Source organism: Pleurodeles waltl, chromosome 8 (assembly GCF_031143425.1).
Source record: "Pleurodeles waltl isolate 20211129_DDA chromosome 8, aPleWal1.hap1.20221129, whole genome shotgun sequence".
Taxonomy (NCBI): domain Eukaryota; kingdom Metazoa; phylum Chordata; class Amphibia; order Caudata; family Salamandridae; genus Pleurodeles; species Pleurodeles waltl.
This window is the reverse complement of record NC_090447.1, coordinates 1,236,534,367-1,236,556,639: the sequence shown is the minus strand read 5'-3', so window position 1 is coordinate 1,236,556,639 and position 22,273 is coordinate 1,236,534,367. Positions and strand designations below refer to the sequence as shown.

The 22,273-nt window shown below is 42.9% G+C and overlaps 1 protein-coding gene across 2 annotated transcripts in view; it reads right to left on the bottom strand.

The window, feature by feature from the left end:
- Positions 1–1,443: 1,443 nt before the first annotated feature.
- The window catches only part of SPART (spartin), a 283,559-nt gene continuing 262,729 nt past the window's right edge, over positions 1,444–22,273 (bottom strand). The window contains exons 6-9 of one of the 2 annotated variants that reach the window (XM_069205524.1): positions 17,266–17,424; positions 17,088–17,178; positions 6,932–7,034; positions 3,380–3,503 (exon numbers count right to left, since the gene is read on the bottom strand). In XM_069205524.1, coding sequence (XP_069061625.1) covers positions 6,956–7,034; positions 17,088–17,178; positions 17,266–17,424 — 329 coding nt within the window. In that variant the 3' untranslated portion in view covers positions 3,380–3,503; positions 6,932–6,955. Of the gene's footprint in view, positions 3,504–6,931; positions 7,035–17,087; positions 17,179–17,265; positions 17,425–22,273 lie in introns of both variants that reach the window. The other variant, XM_069205523.1, reaches the window with a different exon arrangement.

Sequence of the window (22,273 nt, the reverse complement as noted above, 5' to 3'; positions counted from 1 at the left end):
CACCTGGACTGGAGCTATCAGTCTTTTCAGTCTTGTGGATCAGTGCCAGGCAGTCTATGGGCATGCATAAATCCTTATGTAGGAGAAGATTACTTAGTTGCGCTCTGATGAGGACAGATAATGTCGGATGTTAGCCCTGGATGGCAGGAGCCTCGCCTAAGTGTGGCCATCTTGTGTGACGGCTCTCTGGCGCACCCCCATAAACATGTTTGATTGCCACCACTCACTGCTCATAGGAAGAGCCCATCTCAGTCACTTTTTTCTCCATACTAGTGATTAAAGATTTCTCAGAAATTAAAGTAGTTTTCTTCCCCAGACAGAAAGCCTTCTCCTTCTTGACAATACAATACTGTCCTTTCAAAACGGACGGTCATCTTTTGAGCCCATGCATAAAGCAGATGTGCAACAGTCACCATGGAAAGTAGCTTTCTTAGAAGTTGCAACATCAGTGTAACATAAGTGTGCAGGAGCTTTTAGTTTTTTGTACTTAAGTACCATACTTGATTTTTCCATCAAAACAAAATCTCCATGGAACTCACCCTTAGTCCCTTCCCTAAGTTATTTCTGAATTCTACTTAAATTAAACTACCTCTCGGTTTCCGTTTTGGGCACCCCCTCTCTGGAGAAGAATTTGCTCCGCTGTCTGGTCTGAAAATACTTTAAAATACTATATAGATAAGACCAAACATCTCAAGCAGTCTAAGTAGTTAATTAACGGCGCAGCTGTAATCACTGATTTGTATCCAATAAAAGGACTTTAGCTAAGTGGATAATCTTGTGTATTATCACATTCCACCAAAAGGCTAAGAGACCTTTATACGGTAAGCCTAAGCGTCTCAAGGAAAACAGCCATGGATGCTCTAATGAAGACATAAGCACAGCAGGTTCCTAGATGCGAGTTTACAGATTTGCTAAACATTACTGTACTGACCTGTATTCCAGAACAGGTATCCTAAACGGTCGATCCTCCCACAGTAGCTTATTTGCCTATGTTGGGGCATATTTTTCTACTATGCATTTTGATCACTCCTCCGTGGCAGATCATTATTACATTTACTATTTCAGTCTGTTGTGTACAGATTTGAGAGAGAATCCCGAAACAGAAAGGAAAATTACTTATCTATAATCCTAGTTCTTTGACATGGGTAGTATCCATTGGCATACCTCCTACTTCGTATTCCAAAGGCACGAGCAGAAAATCCAACTTCCTTCAAAATCAAACTACTCCCCTGATGCTGCACTGCTTGATAGGAAGGCTGGTTTCGCCTGAATTTTTTAAAGGTGCAGTTTTTATTGTCATTATGTACATGCAAACTACATAACAGAGGCCACAATTTTCCTTTTTGTTTAAAAAAGCGAAAATAGAAATGTATATTGGGGTTTAATTTGGTTGACTAGGTCTGATTAAAAAAAAAAAATACACTACGAGGTGCGCAAGAAAAATGTCTTTATAGACACAATTTGTTTTATTGAACGTGTTTTTTAGAAAACCGTTGTTTAAAAACTGTTTCGGATATCACATATATGCGTGGAGACATCCTACTTTTTAGATGTTCAGAGAAAATACTCCGGAGACAGACCTTACCTTTTTTCTTGTTCATAAATGGAGGCTGCTCTCCATAGATTAGGCGTGCTCCTAGGCACAATTTATTACGGAGTAGTGTGACGTATTATTTCCTGTATGCGACGTACGTGAGCTGCAGGAAATGTGCAGTGTAAAAGTATGTTAGGAGAATCAGGATGCACCAAAATAAGTAATGCATGCATATTGCCACTATGAAAGGAATATTTTCTTCTCCAGTGCCACTAATGAGTGTCAGTGTGGTAAGGCAGTCTGAATCTGACCTGCACCAGAAACGATATGAGGTGGCCAGATTAGCAGCTAATCAGTATGAAAAGGACGTATGCCATGGATATCCTAGCTGGATTGTGAAGTGTGCCTGTGCAACAAATAAGTGCAGGTAGGATGTATGGCTATGATCAGACCATGTTGATGAGTGATTTTACCACGTGAAAAGTGAGAGTTGGTACACCCTACCAGGTGCTGCTTCCTCGCACTGAGAGTTCCCACCACCAAATACCAAAACATACATGGCACACACAGTGTTCTCACTGTCCACATAACATAGCATTTTCATTTACTTACTGGGAGTGAACATAACTAGGCTACAACAGCATTCAATAGCTACAGAGTGTTGTAAATCAGAACTTCTTAACTACAACTGTAAGCTTCTAAAAGGCGAACCATATCCATAACCATATTGGCACACCATTGTTAAAAACCAATATCGGATACAGGATCTAACTAAAAACACCCCATTCTTTTTCACTCATACCCCCAAAAAAGTTCAGATGTTAGAGATTATTTCTGATCAGATGCTATAATAAAAATGAACCATAAAGGACAATGAGGGCTAAAACAAGGTGTCAAAAACAAATCAACAGTATTTAAGAAAAAATGGCTGTTTTAAGTAAAGGATACCACGTCTCCAAATAAGTTTTATATTTTACATTTCTACTTCTTGCCATTTAGTAAATAAATACTGACGTTCACAAACCCGTTTCTAGTCAACAATATCTTCACAGATCGCCAACACGAAGAAATGTAAGCAATGCCATGCGAGTCAAACAAAGTCAGGTTTCCAGTTGCATACTTTTTCTGAATACTGCCGCAATAATGTGCTGTAAGTCATTTGTAAGACGCACAAACTGGATTAAAGTTATTATGCCTTGAATTGTTAGTAGGAAGGGTGTTTTACACTGTCCATTAAAAGACTTATTTTTAATTAAGGCTTAGAAAATATTTGCAAAATTAACGTTGCAGGTCTCCTGATTAACTCAAATCCAATGCCATACTTAGTGATTGTTGAGACAGTTAGCAATATATTTAATATCGTTCCCAGTTTAACTACATTGCCCAAGATGTGAAAAAAGCAAAAACCAACAAGATTATGCATCTTTTTATGTGACAAGCTACAAGAGCGCTCTTTAAACAATGTTCCCACCCATCTCCCTCGCATCCTCCATTACCCAACAGCTTTACTGTGAAAGAAGGCAATATCTGTTACTGAACGCATTTGTATTTTCCATCTGACACTAACAATGCTGCAATCTGAACATTTTATAAGCCTGAAACCTTTTTAATTTGAAATTCTTCATTCTTCTCCTCCAGTTTGTCCTCGGACTCCCATTACTCAAACGGTTGATCTCTGTACAGGCGACGGATAAAAGAATATTAGCAGCTGGTTGGTTTACAAGTCACACACAAGAAATTATCAGTCTAAAGTTTTTGGTAGAGAATTCACGGAGCTTCAGGACGCCCATCCTTTGTCTCTGGCTTCTCCTGTATCTTGTACTTATCTAAAATTGCATGGCCTGTCTCCTTGGCAGTTTTCTTCACAACAGCCTTTATACCAAGGTTGTCGATATTGAATGCTGTCACCCCAACATTAATGGCAGAATTAACTGCATTATCTGTAGCATGTGCTGCGTCTCCTCCGTACCTTTAGCAAAAATAATGAGGATTTGTAATTTTTTGTCATACAATGATTGTAATTATTAAAAACAAAAACAGATCAATAGCAAAACAAATCAAGTAAGATTAACTTTGCAATTCGCTTTCCCAGAATCACTCACCCAGGGTCAAACAATGTGGAATTATCTTTGACAAATCGACTTTTAATCTCTGTACCCTGCTCTTATTTCGTCAGTATACAAACACTGAATCAGTAGCATTGTATAATATGTCTTGTTGAGTAGAGAGCATTTAATACTGATTGGTACTATTGGCATGTGGTGATTATTTTATCTGGTCCAGGCATGATTCCCTGGCTGGATCTCGCAGTTGTTACAGGATTGTTAATGAGAATTAAAATAAACAGATCACTTGGGTGGAGGAGGAAGAGATAGGCTACGCCAAAAGACTGGGATGTCCCCATACCCACTCATTTTTATGATCGTGAATAATCCCTTGGCAAGTTACTTTAGGAAGAAATGTGCAGACAAAAGGTATGAAAGTGAGGGGCCCAACTCGGGCATTTTTTGGAAGTTGACTATGGGATTCTTCCACACTAGGTAAGAGCAGATTGGAAAGTTGGGATTTGTAAATGGACTTTACAATAACTGGGGGAAAATGGTGATATCACTGTTATGTAGCACTGATCCCAATCTGCTGTTTCCTGATGTGCCTTTCTGGCATGTGTGATTCCGATTAGCCCTCGCGATACAAGTACTTTATCATTACAAGAATAAAGCTTGTGAGTGCTTTGAGGGGATAGTGGAGATCTCGCTCAAATTCCACATGTTTGTGATGGCAGAGAGGCTCTAGGTGAAACGGCCCTAGCGGCTGGAACCTTAACAGACTCAAACTGTGCCAAAACACATACTTAAGAATAATAAATTACTAATGTTGCTGCTTAGTCAAAGCTGAATGGGACATGTGCTGGACAGTACGTCTCTATAATAACCATATCAGTTAGACTGGGGATACCAACCTAATTTCACATTATAGAACTGTGAAGATGCAGTGCGCATTGCCCTGGTTGACCTGAGGTTCACGTGACCTGGTTGTTGATTTGCTTTGGATATTAGTTTAGCTTTATGCTTTTGACCCAAACTCAACTGAGGATAAATGCCGATACTGATAAAAACTATTTACAAGATGCTGCAACATTCTTCTAAGCTGGAGAAACACAGAGCAATGTTCTTACCACAGGGACAGCCTGAAATATCTTTTGGTACCCTTCCAGGTCCACCTTTCTCTCTTCATGGTGTTGAGGGGATAACTGTAGTTCACTGATCAGAACTATACTTCGTCAAATCTATCTGGAATTCAGACTTTAGTGTTATACTGTCTTCAGAATGCACTGGCAGAATGGAATTGGGCTATTATTGTCACACAAGCGACTAATCATTTGCTGGTAGTAATGTGGGACGAAGACAGGCAGATGACAGAGATGTGCCAAGAGTAAATATGAAAGGGGAGAGCAATGGAGTTCTAACATATAACTATGCATAATGTGTCCTGTGCAATAAGAAAAGGATCGGATTACTGGTACTCAATTTATACTGTTAAGTTCAATCAAGCATCATTACCCGCTCAATTATATATTAAATCAATGAAGTGATCATTGAACTCTGTAGTCTCTGCCTCTTTTTGGCCCTTGTATACTATTTAGCGGAACACATAGTAGACACTGACTTAATTATACTGCTAATAATGATTATTCCACTTGAAAAGAACCACACTTTAATGTTTTGCAACTGGGAAAGTAAGTTTTAACAAAAAATGTTTTTGCTATTTATTGGAAGAACGCAGCAGGTCCTGGTATAGTTAATAAATTACACAAGGGATGAATTGGTCAATGGCAGAGAGCAATTTAATATTGGTTAAAAAAGGAGCAGGAAGGTGGATAAATGTCATATGTAGTATATAATGGTTTTAATGACCTGGACTATTCCTCAGACCAAATGCTGTAAGAGAAACTAGAGAGATGCTGTTTTGAACAGTATTTGAATTTGTGATTGTTAAATGCAAGATAGATGAGGGTCTTCTGGAGTTTTCATATGAACTTGATGAATGATAACTTCAATTAAGTTAAAGAGGGAAGGGAAACCGGACATTTTTCTTCTTTTCTTTTTTGTCTTTGCTTTCCATTCGGATATTATGAGAGGAATTATGAGAGGACAAGGGACTCTCCTTTCCTAACAGATTTAACAATCCTAAGTAACTTTTTTAGGAAACTACTCCGATATTTATAAATCTGTAAGTATGATTTATAAGCTACTCAAAAACTACACCAAACCTATTTACAAATATTTTAAGAAATTGTATTACAAAGTACTCAGATCTGTTTGAAACCTTGAAATTAATGTCAAAACGTGTACTCCACTTCTTCGTTTATAACTTTTGCTACTTTCTTAATCTGCAACTCCAATATATTTAAAACTCCAGAAATGAAAACTTTTTAATAAATACTTATGATAACCTTAACAGATTAGCATTAATTTATATTGCCTTAAATGAATCATTAAAACCTTCATCTGCTGCTTAAACTCTCAAATAAAGTTCAACTTATTTAAATATAATTAGGGCAACATTCAATAATTTGTATTCAAATCAGGTTATCAAATAAATTTTGGCACTTTACAAATAATCAGATTGGTGTCGGAATTAATTCAGCAAGGACTACACAACATTTGTTTTTAAAGCACCAACAAGCAAGCCAATGCACAACACATTACCGTATTAGATATAGGAAGTGCCTAATTTGTAAATAAAAACGTGCCGGTGCTCAAAGCCCTCCTCTTAAACACGTGTTTGCTGCAATTAAATGTGGGAACACGGAATACTGAGGCAGCATAATCCTGAAGCCATCTCGGGCCTCTTTAATCCATTTACAGCCACTCCTCGCTTCTTCAGCTCACTTTTGCAGCTTTCTCCCATTGTGACACTTTCCCATATGTGTCTTTTGCTCGCAGCAAATGCTTGGGGCAGAGGAATAAGCACCGGCCCTCAAAAATAAGTGCTGCTGCTCAGCACCGGAAACAACAAGCACAAATTAAGCACTGGATATGGGCAATACTTCAATGAACAATCAAATTAATTTAGTTATGCCCACGGAACATGTAGATTGTGCACATACAAACATTCTGATTTTGTCAGCGTTAAATAATCATGAAAATAATGATGATCATCAATTGCAAAAACTCTCATCGACCCGAAGACGAAAGTGGAGAACATAAGGATTTAAGGAGTCTTGTGAAAATGGCCGCCATGCAACTATGCAGGGAACGCAAGGAGCACCCCTCAATCTCTGCCTGACAAACCCCAGTTTGTTTTCACCCAGGGTGCTATCAGGTGGCAGTAGCAGGCAATAGCAAGCAGGGAAAAGGTTTGGTAAAGCAGTGGGGAGGCTATTGAATGACTGACTTCAGCATTCCTTTTTACGAAAGGTCATTCAAAGTGAGAGTTAGGGGTTTCAACATTATTATTCCTTTCTGTTGGATGATGATCTTCAGGTTGTCTTCCGTATCTGAAATCAAAGCAGAAATGCTAGACATGATGTCTGTAACTATGTGCATTGATGTAACCTAAGCTAAAATGTTAAAAACAATTAAGATACCTACCAGCAACGTTCTATTTTGGGATTACTTTTCGGACTACTGCATTTTTTAACTATCCTTGCACGTATAATAACCATACTGATCAACTGCGTGAGGTCAAAGAAATACTACCTCTTACAGACAAACAGATGTACGGTGCACATCAGTGAGGCAAGGCTGATTCTCTTGTGCACTTGTAGCTGAAACTTTTACCAGCCCAACAGTATTAAATAAATAAACCAAAAGAAACTAAATACAGAATTCTCAAAGATGGTCAACATCAGATTCAATTTCTGAAGAAAAATTGTTAAGAACGAGTTTAGTGCTTAAAAACAAGAGAGTGTGACCATTAAAAGCAGATATTAAATAGGAGCTTATTAATCAATCCTGAAGATAAAAGAGTCACATACAAGGTATGGCTCTTTTTTGCAATTAGCACGGAATAATTAAACAATTGAATCAAAAATCACTCTCCTGCTTAGGTAGACTCATTGAGAAAACTAAGATGTGATGGACCGAAACCTTTGAGGCAACGATTTTTATAGGGACCATTCTAGTAAATGATGTTACAACTGGTTTAAGACCCAAGCACTCTAACAAAGGAACATACTGGAAGACTTGGAAGGTTCTATTTTGGAGGAAAAGGAGTTAAGCTATTTTAGAGTTGTTCCGGCTACACCTGCCTCTTCCAGCCTTTTTACTAGCACAGGGTGGGAGTGAGTGTCAAAAGCCACACTCAAGTCCAGCAGCATCAGGGCAGCCGTCCCACCTTCGTCCAGGATGGCTCTGATTTCTTCAGTGGCCGCAAGCAGTGCTGTTTCTGTGATGCTGCCCTATCTAAAGGCTGACTGAGACAGATGTAAGATGTCATTTACCTCTACATATGACAAGAGGTGTCTGTTGACAAACTTTTTTTTATAACTTTACTGGGACCTGGAAGGAGGGAAATCAGGCAATATGTTTCACATTTAAGGGGGTCTGCTTATGGCTTTTCAGTAGTGGCTTGACAATGGCATGTTTGCAGGCTGGAGGGACCGTCCCAGATTTGAGTGAAAAGGTAAACGTCTGTTAGCAGAGTTTTAACTACTTTTTCACCTTTAAACATGATGTCCGATGGAGCAGGGTCCAACTGAGAGCCTGATTTTAAAGATTTGAGAATCTCAAAGGTAACTTCTTGAGTGATTACTAGGAACATGCTAAATTGTTCGCGCCAACACTGGGGAGAATTGACTGCTTTTTCCTTCCCTCCAAGTGTGAGGAGGATACTACTTACTTTCTCCAAAAAGAACAAGTTACTTACCATTGGTAAAGATTTATCTGGTAGAGACATATTCTAGTTGAGGATTCCTTACCTTAGAACTTCCCTAGGCATCAGACTGGATCTGGAGATTTTTCTTCAAGCAGTAACCTTGCGCGCCATCAGATGGCGTTGGTTGACTCAGTGTCCATTGCTAGGGTCATGGTCGCCGTGATGACGTCGGGGTCGTATGTAGGCGCCGCCTCACTTCACTGATATCAGTTTCTTTTCATGACTTTCCACGCTAAAGCGCAGAGCCATGAAGAACACTGAAAAGGGTGCGCCAAAGCTAAGACCCTGAAAGGGTAATCCCTGTCCCTAGAAATCAGTTTGCATGTGGGGAGGATGGGTGGGTCGGTAAGGAATCTGCAACTAGAGTATGTCTCTACCAGATAAATCGTTACTGAAGGTAAGTAACTTGCTCATCTGATAGAGACTTCTACTTGCAGATTCCTTACCTTAGAACAGATTCCCAAGCAATACTATCCTCACTGATGGGCTGCAAACCAAGATCATACTAGAAAGTCCTGCAGAAACAAACGTCCAAAGTATCCGTCTCTGCAGACCTGATTGTCCAGACAGTAATGCTTTGTAAACGTATGGAGAGATGCCCATGTTGCTGCCTGACTGAGATCGAGGACAGGAACTCCGCATGCTAATGTTGTGGTAGCAGCAGTTGCTCTGGTGGAGTGAGCGAGCAAGCCCTCAGGGGGTTGATTCTTAGCCAAAACATAGCACATTTTGATGTAAAGAAGCACCCATTGTGAGAATCCCTTTCTTCGCCCCCACATATCTAACAAAGAGTTGATTGTCCACCTGGAAATCTTTGGTACGATTGAGGGAGAACCTCAACGCTCCTTTTGGATCTAGACGGTGGAGTCTCTCCTCTTCATGAGAAGGATGTGGGGGTGCATAAAAAGTAGGTAAAGTGATGGACTGGCCTACATGAAAGGGTGTGACCACTTTGGGAAGGAAGGAGGCCCTCATACAGAGCCCCTGCTTGTCAGGGAAAACTGACAGATATTGGGGTTTAGAAGAAAGAGCCTGAACCTCACTCACCTTGTGAGCATAGGTAATGGCAACAAGAAATGCAGTTTTAAGAGTAAGGAGTCGCAAAGGACAGTTGTGTAACGGCTTAAAGGGAGTACACATCAGATATGCAAGAACAAGATTAAGGTCCCATTGAGGCATGATAAATAAAGTGGGAGGAAACAAATGGGTAAGGCCTTTAAGGAATCTACCCACAAGAGGAGGCTTAAAAAGAGAAGGTTGGTCCGGCAACCTCAGGAAGGCTGTGATAGTCGACAAGTAACCTTTAAGAGTGCCCAATGCAGAGCCCTGCTGGGCTAAAGATAGGATGAACTGAAGAACCTCAGAGAGAGGAGCAGAGTGGGGATCAAGAGACTTGTTTGTACACAATGCCACAAATGTATGCCGACAGGCGTATACTGTTTTGGTGTAGGGACGCATGGCTGCCATGATAACCTCACAGACTTCGGGTAGAAGGTCAAAAGCCATCAACTGCCGCCGCTCAATTACCACGCATCAAGGCGAAGATTGGACAGGTTCGGATGGAGAACTCTCCCCTGTTGCTGCAACAGAAAATCCTCCCGAAGAGGCAGTCTGACTGGAGGCTCGGTGGCCATGCTCAGTAGCTCTGGATACCACACTCTCTGTGCCCAGTCCAAAGCCACAAGGATTACTTGGGCCCGGTCGTTCTTGATCTTCTTCGGAACTCTGGACAGAAGTGATATTGTCGGGAAGGCGTAAAGGAGGCCTGAGTTCCACTCGAGACAAAAAGCTTTGCTGAGCAAGTGCCACCTTGGAAACTCCAACATGCAAAACAACTGACATTGCGAGTTCTCTGCGGAGACGAACAGATCTAAACAAGGCTCTCTCCATTTGTGGAAGAGACCTTGCGCCACCTGGAGATGCTATTCTTGATCGACTATGCATTGACGGCTGAGTTTGTCTGCTCTGGCGTTCAGAGAGCTCGCCAGATGTTGAACCACCAGGGATATGCCCTGATGTGCCAGCCATGTCCTGAGAAGCAGAGCCTCTTGACAAAGGGTCCAGAACCCTAATCAGCCCTGTTTGTTGCAGTACCACATGGCGGTAGTGTTGTCCATGAATACCTGCACTACTTTCCCTTTCAGAGAGGTAAAAAATGCTTTCACAGCAAGCCAGATCGCCTGGAGCTGCAGATGGCTGATGTGGAGCCCAGACTCCACCAGAGACCAGAGGCCTCTGATCTCCACCTCTCCCATGTGGCCGCCCCATCCCAAGAGTGACGCTTCTGTCACTACTGTGAGATCTGGTTGGGGAAGGAAGAAAGATCTGCCATTGACCCAATCCTGATTCAAAAGTCATCACTGCAGATCTCTTGCAATCCCCTCTGAGATCTGGACCATGTCAGAGAGATTCCCCTGATGCTGCGCCCACTGGAACTTCAAGTCCCACTGCAAAGCCCGCATATGCCAACTGGCATGTGTCACTAGCAGGATGCAGGAGGCCAGGAGGCACAGCAGCCTCAGAGTTGTTCTCACCAAAATCCAGGATAGAGGCTAAAACATTGGAATCATGAATATCCCAGACTTGCTTTTCGGTAGGATAGGTCCGAAACTGCACTGTGTCCGAAACTGCACTGTGTCCAGAACACCACCGATAAAAGGGGACGTCTGAAAGCGAGTTAGGTGTGACTCTGGCATGTTTATAGTGAACCCCAGCGTGTGTAGGAGGTTCGCTGTAGTCTGAAGGTGGGGGACGACATTCTGGGGCGTGTCCGCCTTCAACAGCCAATTGTTGAGGTAGGGGAAGACTGAAACCTCTAACCTCCACAGATGAGCTGCAACCACCACCATCACTTTCGTGAACACCTGAGGGGTGCATGGTAAATTGAAAGTGCTTATGACCTACTACAAATCGTAGGTGGCATCTGTGGGCAAGCAGGGCGGGAAGATGGAAATAAGCGTCCTGCAAGTCCAACGCTACCATCCGCTCTCCTGGGTCCAAAGGAAGAGATTGAGGGCGTGAAGGGCTAGGATATGACGTAAGCCCTTGTCCTTTTTGGGCACCAGAAAGTAGCAGGAATAACAACCACACCCTACTTCTGGCGCAGGGACCATCTCTATGGCCCTCTTGGCCAAGAGAGCCGTAACTTCCTCGCAGAGAAGTGCTAGATGATCCTCTGGCAAGGGGCCGTAAGATGGAGGCATGGTCGCTGGGGTAGTCTTGAAGGTGAGGGAGTAGCCCCTTCGGACAATCTGCAAAATCCACCTGTCCGTTGTGATGGTCTCCCAGTGGGGTAGGTGATGGCGAATCCTGCCACCAACTGGTACTTGAGGGGGGTAGGGACTAGAAAGGTTTGGAGGCTGCAGCAGGGGCGGGGTTGGACTGGGCAGACCTCTGGTTCCCTGTCCCACAAGCGTGTGGGATTCTGAGTCCCCGGCCACACAGGGGCTGACTGGTAGGGGTGGCATGGTGGCTGGAAAAGGGACTCAACAGGGAGTCCCTTCCGTGGCCATGAAAGGGGCAAAAGGCGGACTGTTGGGAGCAAGGAGCAACCAAAAGGCCAAGGGACTGATCCAGAAACTGAGACTCCTTAAACCTCTCAAGCACCGAGTCTGCCTTGTCTCCAAAGAGGCGGGCGCCATCAAAGGGCCCGTCCGTGAGGGTCTGTTGGACATCCCCTGAAAAACCAGATGTCCTCAACCAGGCGTGGTGCCTCTTTCGGAGTGGGCCAAAGGCGTTGTGCGATTGTCCTGGTCATAGGAGCCCCTGTGCTGGGTCTGGACCAAGTACCCAGAAGGACATCACTGAGGGCTTCACTGAAGGGGAGGAGAAGCTCCGAGGTGGAAGCCCCAGGTTGAAGCACCTCTGTCAGAAGATTCGTCCTGACTGCTACAGTGGGCAGCTCTAGACCAAGAACCTCAGCCGCCCTACTGACCACCACAGAATAAGAGGCTCCCTTTGTCGTAGCCACAGTAGTAGGAGAAAGCATGCCAGCATCTGGAAGTATCCAGACCACTAGCCTCACCCATTTCCTGTGCCCAGTCCAAATCAGGTTTATCTAGCTGGTATTCCAAAAGGTCCAGCGTCCCCTGCAATCCATCCTCGTATTCGTACCCAGTGCCAAAGACGCCAGCGCAGAACCCAAAGGGGCCCCATCCGAAGCCCCAGGCCCCAAAGGTGCCAGAGAGGGGTTGGACTGCCCAAATATGAGGCGCATGGCCTCATAAAACTCCTTGAGTTGGGCAGGGGTCGCCCCGGCACCTGGAAACTCGGGGAGGCACGGAGCAGACCCAGAAGTAGGCTCTGCGGACGGAGGCCTGGAGCGTCAACACTCCTCCTGCGTCGCTTCGGCCCAGCGAGGCGGTGAAGTCGAAGAATGCCTGGCCGTCTTCAACTTCTTGTTTTTCTTACCCAAATGACCCAAAGTTTTTGATGACGGCGAGAGGTGGTGACTTCATAAACGGTCTTGAGACCTTCCTCTCGAACAAGAACGATGCGGAGTCGAGCGCCAGCCCACCATGAGCTTTAGGGACTGCTCCCTCAAAGCCCTCAGGTGCATGGCCCGGCACTCGGAGCACGACTGAGTTGTGGTAGCGGTCCAGACACCACAAACAGACCCAATATGGATCCGTCACTCACATCATATGGTGACAGGCCTTGCAAGGCTTGAACCCAATCTTGAGGGACATCCTAGATGCACCAATGGGCACCACAAAAACTCGACAAAACGGTTGAATTCAGTCAAAAATTTCCCAGGGTAGCTCTTCTACCGATCAGCACATGGTGCAGAAAGAAAAGAACGGACATCACTATGCCGAGGCAGCACCTATATACGACCCCGACGTCATCATGGCGACCACGACGCCAGAGACAGAGTCGACCGATGTCACCTGAAGAAGCGCAAGGGTACCGCTTGAAGAAAAATCTCCGGTTCCAGTCTGACACCTGGGGAAGTTCTAAGGTAAAGAATCTGCAACTGGAAGTCTCTATCAGATAAAGTTGGCTAGCATGTTACAGCTTGAATCTGAGGGAGAGGGGCTGGGTGTGCTTTTTACAGGTTTCGTGAGAGTGCTCACCAGGTTGAACAGGTCTTTGGAGCAGTTTGCAGCATTGTCAATTTTAGAGGCAAAGTAGTTGACTCTAGCCTCCCTGGTGGCATAATGATATAATTTTACTGCCTCCTTATAGTTATTTTTGCTAGCTACATAATAGCTTTTTCTCCAAACCCCTTCAAGTTTGGACCGTTCTTGTTTACGTAGTATAATTTCATAATTGATGTAAAAAAAAAGTATGCAGTCAATACATAAAGGACACAGCAGAGTATTGTCACTGTGTTTCCAAAAGAAATGAAATGGAGAATGGCAACGGCCCGGCAGGACTTTATTACCGTAAGACATCTAAAACAAGGTAGCCAAAGGAAAGCCTACTAATATCTGCGAGTCTGTGTGGTTGGTAGCTCACCAGCGATAGATACGGCATTCCCAGCAAACGATTAACTGCATATGAACCAGTGGTCTCCAAATTTCTTAATGCCGCGCCCCCCAGTTGAAAAATAAAAATCATTGGGCCCCCTTCAGAATTTTTCACAATTGTTTTATAAAAATGGCAATGTTTAAATATGTCTAAACCTCTTTAAACATTGCAGTTAAGTACTGTTACCTTTTTAAAAATGCAATAACAAGCTTCTGCTTAAAACAAAGGCATGTTATCTGCATAATGTTTTTTCTGCCAGTGTCTGGCGACCCCCTGGGATCACTTGAGGTGAGGCCCCCTTAGGGGGGCCCACCCCCCAGTTTTAGGACCTCTGATATAAACAGAGATGTCAGTAGCGGGCGGAGGGGTGCTGAAGGTCAAGGGAGGTGCGTGAGGAGTGAGAAGCAGAATAACTCGACGAGAGAGCCTACACGATGGAGCAGGAGAAGGATAGTGGCAACGCTGAATCAACACATCAGTATGTCCTCCAGCAGACAGATCATGACAACAGCCATGTCTTGCGTTAAATTTAAAGCGAAAACATGAAAAATCCAGGCGGGCCTCTCTCCTTATGATCGGAAAGGCCCCGTCTCCCTTCCTCCACGAGCACTTGGACATCAAAAAGGTGGTACGTGACTTTGAACACAGACATGTTCCAAATACCGGATGGAAGTTGTCGGATTAAGCACGCTGCTCATCAAGGGTCCCTTAGTAACAAGTATGAAATCTGGCAAATTGCTGGTGGAGCTTTCTAGAGTCACACAGAAAGAGACACTCGACACGGCACAGAAGGAAAGGCCAATCTTCGCAATTTGGGATTAAGAGTTTGCGTGTTCCCAGACCTCAGCCGAATAACCTTTGAACAAAACCATGAGTTGCAATTAAGTTTTAAGAAGGCGAACTTATTAACGGGACGGCACCCTCAGTGCTCTTCCCAGCGAGGCTGAAATGGCAACAGGAGGTTGAAGTATAAAGTTTATGCAAACACAGGCAACACATGCCTCTCCTGGGGCTCCCACAAAATGGCTGATTGTTGTCTGGAAACTGAGTCGTCTCACAGAGTTTTCGGCTCCTTTTCGTGGTCAGGTTGTTCAAGTTATTTGCCTGTTACTTCTTCTCTTTAGCAGGATTGGGAGTGGAGTGTTTATCGTTTCAAACTCATCTGCAGTGTTCCATCTGTTGAGGTCCAAAGTGTGCACTTTTACATTCTGTGTTTCTGCCTCGCCTGTGCCTCCTAAGCTTCTCCTTTCTAAGGTCTGAAATGAAACTACTAAGTCTAGAAGAGATGTATTTCGTGGGTTTCCTACATAGATGACAAAAGTTGAGTCCAGGGGCTGAGAATGAACTTCGGGCTGCAAAGGAGTTGGTACTGCAGAGTTTCGTAAGAAAATGTTATTGCAAACTAAAAATATGAAGTCTTTCAGGTAAAAAAAAAGACACTATTAACATCGGACCCTGCAATCCAGAGGAAGAGATAACATAAAATCCCATTCCCGACACTTTGGTTAGGATTCCCATTGGTTTTAAACTCCCCATATCCTGAAAGCGAGAGAATATGAGGTCTTATCTCAATGGAGAAGTTTGCCATTTTTTAGGATTCTCCTTTCACCTGATGTGCAGCACAATCTGGAAAATGAAAGCCTGTGGCAGGGAAGTGCGGTGCTGGAAGACAAAAGTGAGGCAGGAGGAACTTAGGTATTGGATATTAACTCAGTGTCCCTTTTGATGCACTGATGTTTACGTTTGGTATAGACCCCAGGCAAAGTCTGAATGGTTTTAGGCCCCAGCAATTTCTCACTTAACGTCCTTGTGAAAATGGATTAACACCATTTTTGCCACAGGGAAAAATGCTTATTGTCGATAATAACAGTGGAAAGATACTGTTCGAATGATATAAAAAAAATCAGAAAAGTAGCGTGAAGTAACAAATAATCCATGCCCGAGTTAATTTCTGTGAAAACAGAAGAAGAGCAGAATCCTTTGTTGATTGATCTTATTCACTAAGAGATCGAAAAAACTGACTGCTGGACCAGTTGTTTTGTAACACACACCGGCCGTTGTGGACCTTCATGGCTGCCGTAAAAGTACTGCAGTTGTTCCTCAGAATGATGGTGTTATTAAAGCAGTTGCTTGATTTTTAATCTTTAAAAATAAAGAAAATACAAAAGGATGGGCAGCAAGTCTGCTTAAAGTATTCCTAAACTTTTTTATTAACATTTATACATAAACATAAACTGTTATTTAATCAAAAGATAGCAATTGGAAGAAAGTGCTGCTTTTCTGTACGGATTGTCTGTATTTACAGAGATTTATTTTCTTTCTAGTAAAAACAGCATTTCTCGATATCACGTGAAAGAGCTTCAGATCAGTAGAGAAAAATAACCAAGAACAAACTGGCCTGAGACAGATTACAGTTAGTGATTCCGAAAATATCTACGTTTTGTTAAATATAAGGCAAAAAAAAAACTAGTCCAATGGTAATCTAAAAACTACACTTCTATATCACTAGTTTATGTGATAACATAAACCCTAAAATGTTAAGACGAAAGTTTAGCTGGAAAGTGAAAGGAGAAACAAATAAGGAAAACAACAAGCTGGGCTCAGTGAAAAAAGTGTGCCTTTGACATCTGCTATAACATGCAGGTCAAGGGTCTAAGTCCTGGTCCTGGTTAGACCTTCTCAGCCTTCTAGACTTCCTAGGTCGATACATCCAGTACCACTAAATTGGGTATTCAGAACGCCTATTATTTACAAAGCTGAGGTGCAGAATTGTAGTATGATTCAATAAATACAAACTATTAGCAATTAATACCTATGAACGTGACACGTCATTAAGGGAAAATAACCTAGTCCTTACATACCAAGGCTTAGCCTGGACCTACTGCAAAATACAAAAAAATCAAACCCTTTTGACTCACGGTGGAGTTTTAATTGTCAACTAATACATGTTGAATCGGAAATACAAGTGAATATGTTTACGTCAATACTTGCGGAGTGTCATTTAAGTAAACACGAGCAATTTGCTCAATTCTATTTTAAGTTTTCCTCCAGAATTAAAGTTAAAAAGCAAATAAGTAAATAAAACTTGAAAAATCTCCCCTGATATTCATAACGCTTACATAAGCGCCCTGAAGCACTCACAAGGCATGAATGCCATGACAAAAAATACTAAAATGGTACTATCAAGCAAAAAGAAGCTTACTTGTGCCGGACAGTTTGCACAGTTTCAGATGCTACGCTTTTAGTAATGTTCTTTGCTGCACATTCCAAACCCTGCCAGACTGTGGCAAACCCTGCGAAGACAAAGCAAGACACTGCTTACACCAACAGTTACATTTAAAGGTTTGCGTCTCATGTACGGAAGGTAAAAGCCTGGTTACCTTGTACACCGCTCGCAGCCACCACCAAAGCCCCATCCAGAGGAGATTTTCCATCTTTGTCTTTCTTCAGGGCCTCCGGAATAAGTTTGCTTCCATGTTTTTTCACATGTGGGGCTAACTCTTTTCCTACACAACTTGCGACTGCACATACTCCATCAACTATTTAAAATAAAACAAGGATTACTTGGGTATATTTATATCAAATCGATTTTCAAAGAATAAAGTTTGCTTCTTGGTGACTCCATTACTCCTAAATCCATAGGGTGTTACCATTATTAAGTGCGAGTTTCACACCACGATTGGCCTAGACCGGAAGCAGCTTCCAAAGCTGATAAAACAGAGAATACTACTAAGCAAACCTGTGTGTCTCTATTTGCCCCTGACTGTGGAAGGAAGCGTTAGAGACTGTGGGGCAGCCTATCACTATCAGGGGCAGTGTTCTAGTCTTGGTGGCTGCAAGGGAAATGGATTGCCAACTGCAGGAGGTGTAAAAAGACTGAACGCATTATTTTGAACTGCCGTGGAGCTGTTAGCACGCATTTCAAAACCCAAAAGGTACACTGGGCCCTGCCAGCACTTGGGACAATATTCAGCAAGTGAGTTCTCTAGAAAAGTGGTTCCCAACGTTTTGACTTCTGTGGACTCCCACTTTATCATTACTGGAACCTGGGGACCCTCCACTGAAACATTACTGCAAGCCGGGGACCCAGGCCTAAACATTGTCAATGATTTGAAAAGCAAAACAATACACAGAAAATACAGAAACCAGCATCCAGTCGAACGCACATACAAATAATAGCACATTTTATTTAATTTGCAAATAAAGAAAATACAAATATTGAAATTGTAATTGTAATTTTATGAGGAAGGTTGGAACTTTTCTAAATTCAACTGAAGCCACACATCATCCATACTATATATATTTGATACACCTGCATTGCTCCCCCAAATCAATCTGAGGATATTAATTTAATTTTGAGCTTCACTTTCAAATTCCTTGACATTTACAGTACGTTTTAAAATTTTCTAATTCTTCATTTAGCCACTTTATTTACGTACACTTTACTAATCTGTTCATATTAGTCACCTTTCTAAGCCGTCACAGACCCCCCGAGGAGCTTTCACCGACCCCAGGGGTTCCCAGACCACAGGTTGGGAATCACTGCCCTAAAAGGACGAAGGACGCAACAAGAAACATGGTGCCGAGAACTACTGAGGGCTCCTGATTCACCTGGCTGACTCTGAATCCTGAAATTTCCAGGGATGCAAGTGAGACGGAGGCAATTGATCTCAGGTGAGCAGGTGTGAAATTGTTTTTCAGTGTATAGTTCTGTATACTAATAATAATAATAACAGCATATAATCTACAATTTTACACATGATCCTGCATACATAGATTGAATTACTATAATTGCAATTAAAATAAATAACTTTCTTATGATGTTTAGAAAGTAAGTTGATGTGTTAATAATGTGTTTCAGTGAGGCCACATTTTGAACAAGTTGGATGCCATCTCTGTCACTCACTCCTGCTTTCCCTTAACCTACAAATATCCTCTCGCCACAGGCTTTGCAGAGCACACAGATAAGATTATGTATGACATAATAGTTTATTTTTACTATTTTTACTGCAAAAGGTAGTTGCCTTGCTAGTGTTGCACTTGCTATGGTGCTGATGTAAGGTTGCAACAAGTATCTAGTCCATTTGGTCTCTTTATTGGGTTCATTCAATGAGAGAAAGCCTTACTTTCTAAAAGTGACCGATTTGTTCAAGCGTCTCCGGATGACATTAGCACACAGAGGGGGTTATTCTAACTTTGGAGGAGTGTTAATCCGTCCCAAAAGTGACGGTAAAGTGACGGATATACCACCAGCCGTATTACGAGTTCCATAGGATATAATGGACTCGTAATACGGCTGGTGGTAAATCCGTCACTTTTCCGTCACTTTTGGGACGGATTAACACCTCCTCCAAAGTTAGAATAACCCCCAGAGTGTTGAACACATTTTTAGAATTGGGATGGTGCTCATCTATTATAGAAATAATGACATGTATTATTCATGTGTTCTGATCTGCTAAAGAAACAATACCTTTGCTCACAACACAGATTTTGCATTTTTTAAATTTACTATGCAAGAACTGTGTATAAAAAGCCCTGGATTCTGGGGGTGAGAGAAAGGACTTTTCTATTCTACTAGAAAAGAGGCCCGATTAGAATAATTTGTGATTTTGACATACTCTATATAACTTTGCATTTGAGAGTCTTCATGGGACTGATTCTGTACTGCTTATTTTTGTAATAAAGCCCTTTAACTTTTCATTGATCTAGATTACTGAGTGCTTTACTCTACTAATTTGATGTTCTGGGACATGCCTTAATGTGGGACACATTGCTTTATGAAACTGAGGTTTAACATTGCCTCCGATCCAGTGTACTGTGGGAGAACCAAATGAGGTACATTTCGGGGGTGTCCAAATTCTGAGGTACGGTTTTGGTCCTAGTGGAGAGGGGTGGGATGTGATGCAAAATTTCCAGCAGACAGTAGTCAAGACCCAGAGGTTAAGGGCCACTAAGATTAACAGCCAGATCGAAGACGCAGGGTTCCAGGGAAGGGTCCTGAGTGGCCTTAAAGGAGCGTAGCCAGGGATATCTGGACCATCAGACAGCAAATGGAGATTAGAGGCTGCTGATATCCATAATTGGTGGAGGAGAGGATTTAAACCAGCTAACAGACACTAAGATGGAGCCCTAAATGAAAGATCTGTTGCAACTGTGAAGTAGCCTATCTTACTCAGTACAGACCTTCTGCCACTGCAAAGGTGGACAGGCCCAGGGGAAAATTGTCAAGGATCAACTAAAAGAGCCCTGCAGAAGATGAAGGGGAACCACAAGAGTCACTGAGGAATGAGGAACTACTTCTGCGAGGTGTCCAACTGGCCCAAGGGGGAGCCTAAAAAACACAAACTAATAGATGTTTCAATGAAGTGACTTTGTCTCTTGTTTTAGATTAGCAAATATTCAGGTGTGGAAGAAACTTGTTGTTCCTTGATGGAAGCATCTGGAAGAAAGGCCAACCACGAACCAACAAGTTCAGGAGTCAGAAATTGTGTAAGAAATTGATGATGTTTGTTGACTGGGGTTTGAGGTCTGGTCATGCTGCAACCACAATCTTTGTCATTGAGGCACGAGCCAACCCTAAATTAACCTGAGCTCATCCCTCTTGTAGCTTGGCACAGAGCATGAGACTGCGCTGCGAGGGCCTGCATCGTCATCAAGGATCTCATCAACAAAGTTTGCAATGAAAAGTCCATCGTTGAAGATTAATCGTGCATTTGGAGCAATGTTTGAGGGCTGAGGAGCTGCGATGCTGCAATGAGGAGTCTGGCATCGTCCTCGGGGCTGCTGTTGACAAGGGGTGCAAAGGCTTGCGCCAGAGATGAGTCCTGCAGTTACGATTCAGAAGAGGTTGTGGGCTGCAGGTGTGATGTGGGTCTTTACAATGGGTCCAATCGAAGCAACAGTGGAGATGTGTCGGTTATGCTTGGGGTTGTCCACGCAGCAGAAGAGATGCATCGGTTATGCTAGGTCCACGGAGGCTGACAGCACTGTAGGCCCACTTCCAAGGGTCCAGGACTGGGATGACATCATGTGACAGGGAAGGCTCACAGATGCCGAGTCCAGGTGCTGGGTTCATTGTTGCTGAAGTCTTCTGTCCCTGAGGCTCAATTTAGGAGGCCAGCCAACTAACCCTTGGAGTTACTCTGGTGTCCCGAGTTCAACAGATAGAGGTCCAGTCTTCACCCAGACAAGGGGGCATCAGGCAGCAGGTCAGCACAGAAGGGAAGCAGTCCTTTAGAGGAGCAGTCCAGAAGAGTGGCAGTTCTTTTAGCAGCACAGCAGTCCTTCTCTTTCTGGCATAGTATCCACAGGTCCAGAAGTGCACTGAAGAGTTGGTGATCTTTATACCCAGTTGTAGTGGGGAGAAGTTACTAGAGGAATGTCTCTGAAATGCACAAGTGCTTTGCCTTCCTGGCCCTAGCCCCAGACTAACGATAGGGGGTATGCAGCCCTTTGTGTGGAGGCAGGATGCAACCCTTTCAAGAGAAAGTGGGGCTGGCCCCAGCTCCTCCCTCCCATCTTTCCAGTGATGGTCTGTGCAGACACACCTAAGCTCCCTATTGTGTGTGGCTGTCTAGGAGGAATACACAAAGCTCAACTGTCAACTACACCTAGTCATCTGACCCAAAGACAGACAACAAGCTCCAAATGGCAAAGGCAGGAAAATGTCAACTTTCTAAAAGTGTCATTTTCAAAACTGTAATTTAAAATACAACTTCACCATACATTAAGATTTTTTTTATTACGATTCCAAAGACACCAAACATGAATTAGTCACCTATTTACATTTCAAAATGACAGTTATTAAATGTAATAAGATAACTCCAGTGCTATCCTCTGGGAGATATAGATCTCACAGTAGTGAAAAACAAATCTAGGAGTTTTTCACTAACAGGACACGTAAAACTTAAAAGTACATCTCCAACCTTTTAATTACAATGCACCTTGCCCTACGGGCTACCTAGGGCCTACCTTAGGGTTGGCTTATATGCAATCAAAGGGAGTTTAAGCTTTTGCAACAGGGTTATATTGCCAAGTTGTATTGGTAGTTTAAAACTGCATATAGGCTGCAAAGGCAGGTGTGGGCATGTTATAAGGTGCTACTTAAGTGGATGGCACAATAAGCACTGGAGGTTCATTGGTAACATTTAATTTACAGGCCCTAGGTATATGGTATAGCACTCTACAAGGGGCTTATAAGTAAATTAAATATGCAAATCAGGTGTAAGCCAACTAACCATGTTCATCAATCACACCAAGTCCATTATGACCAGTGACCACATTTCCGCACTTGGTGCACTTGGGATCCTATTATTGGATTGAGTTCAACCCAGAGAACGGCGAGGATGGGAGGGTGAGTGAGATATTTGAAGTTAGATAGAGTATCTA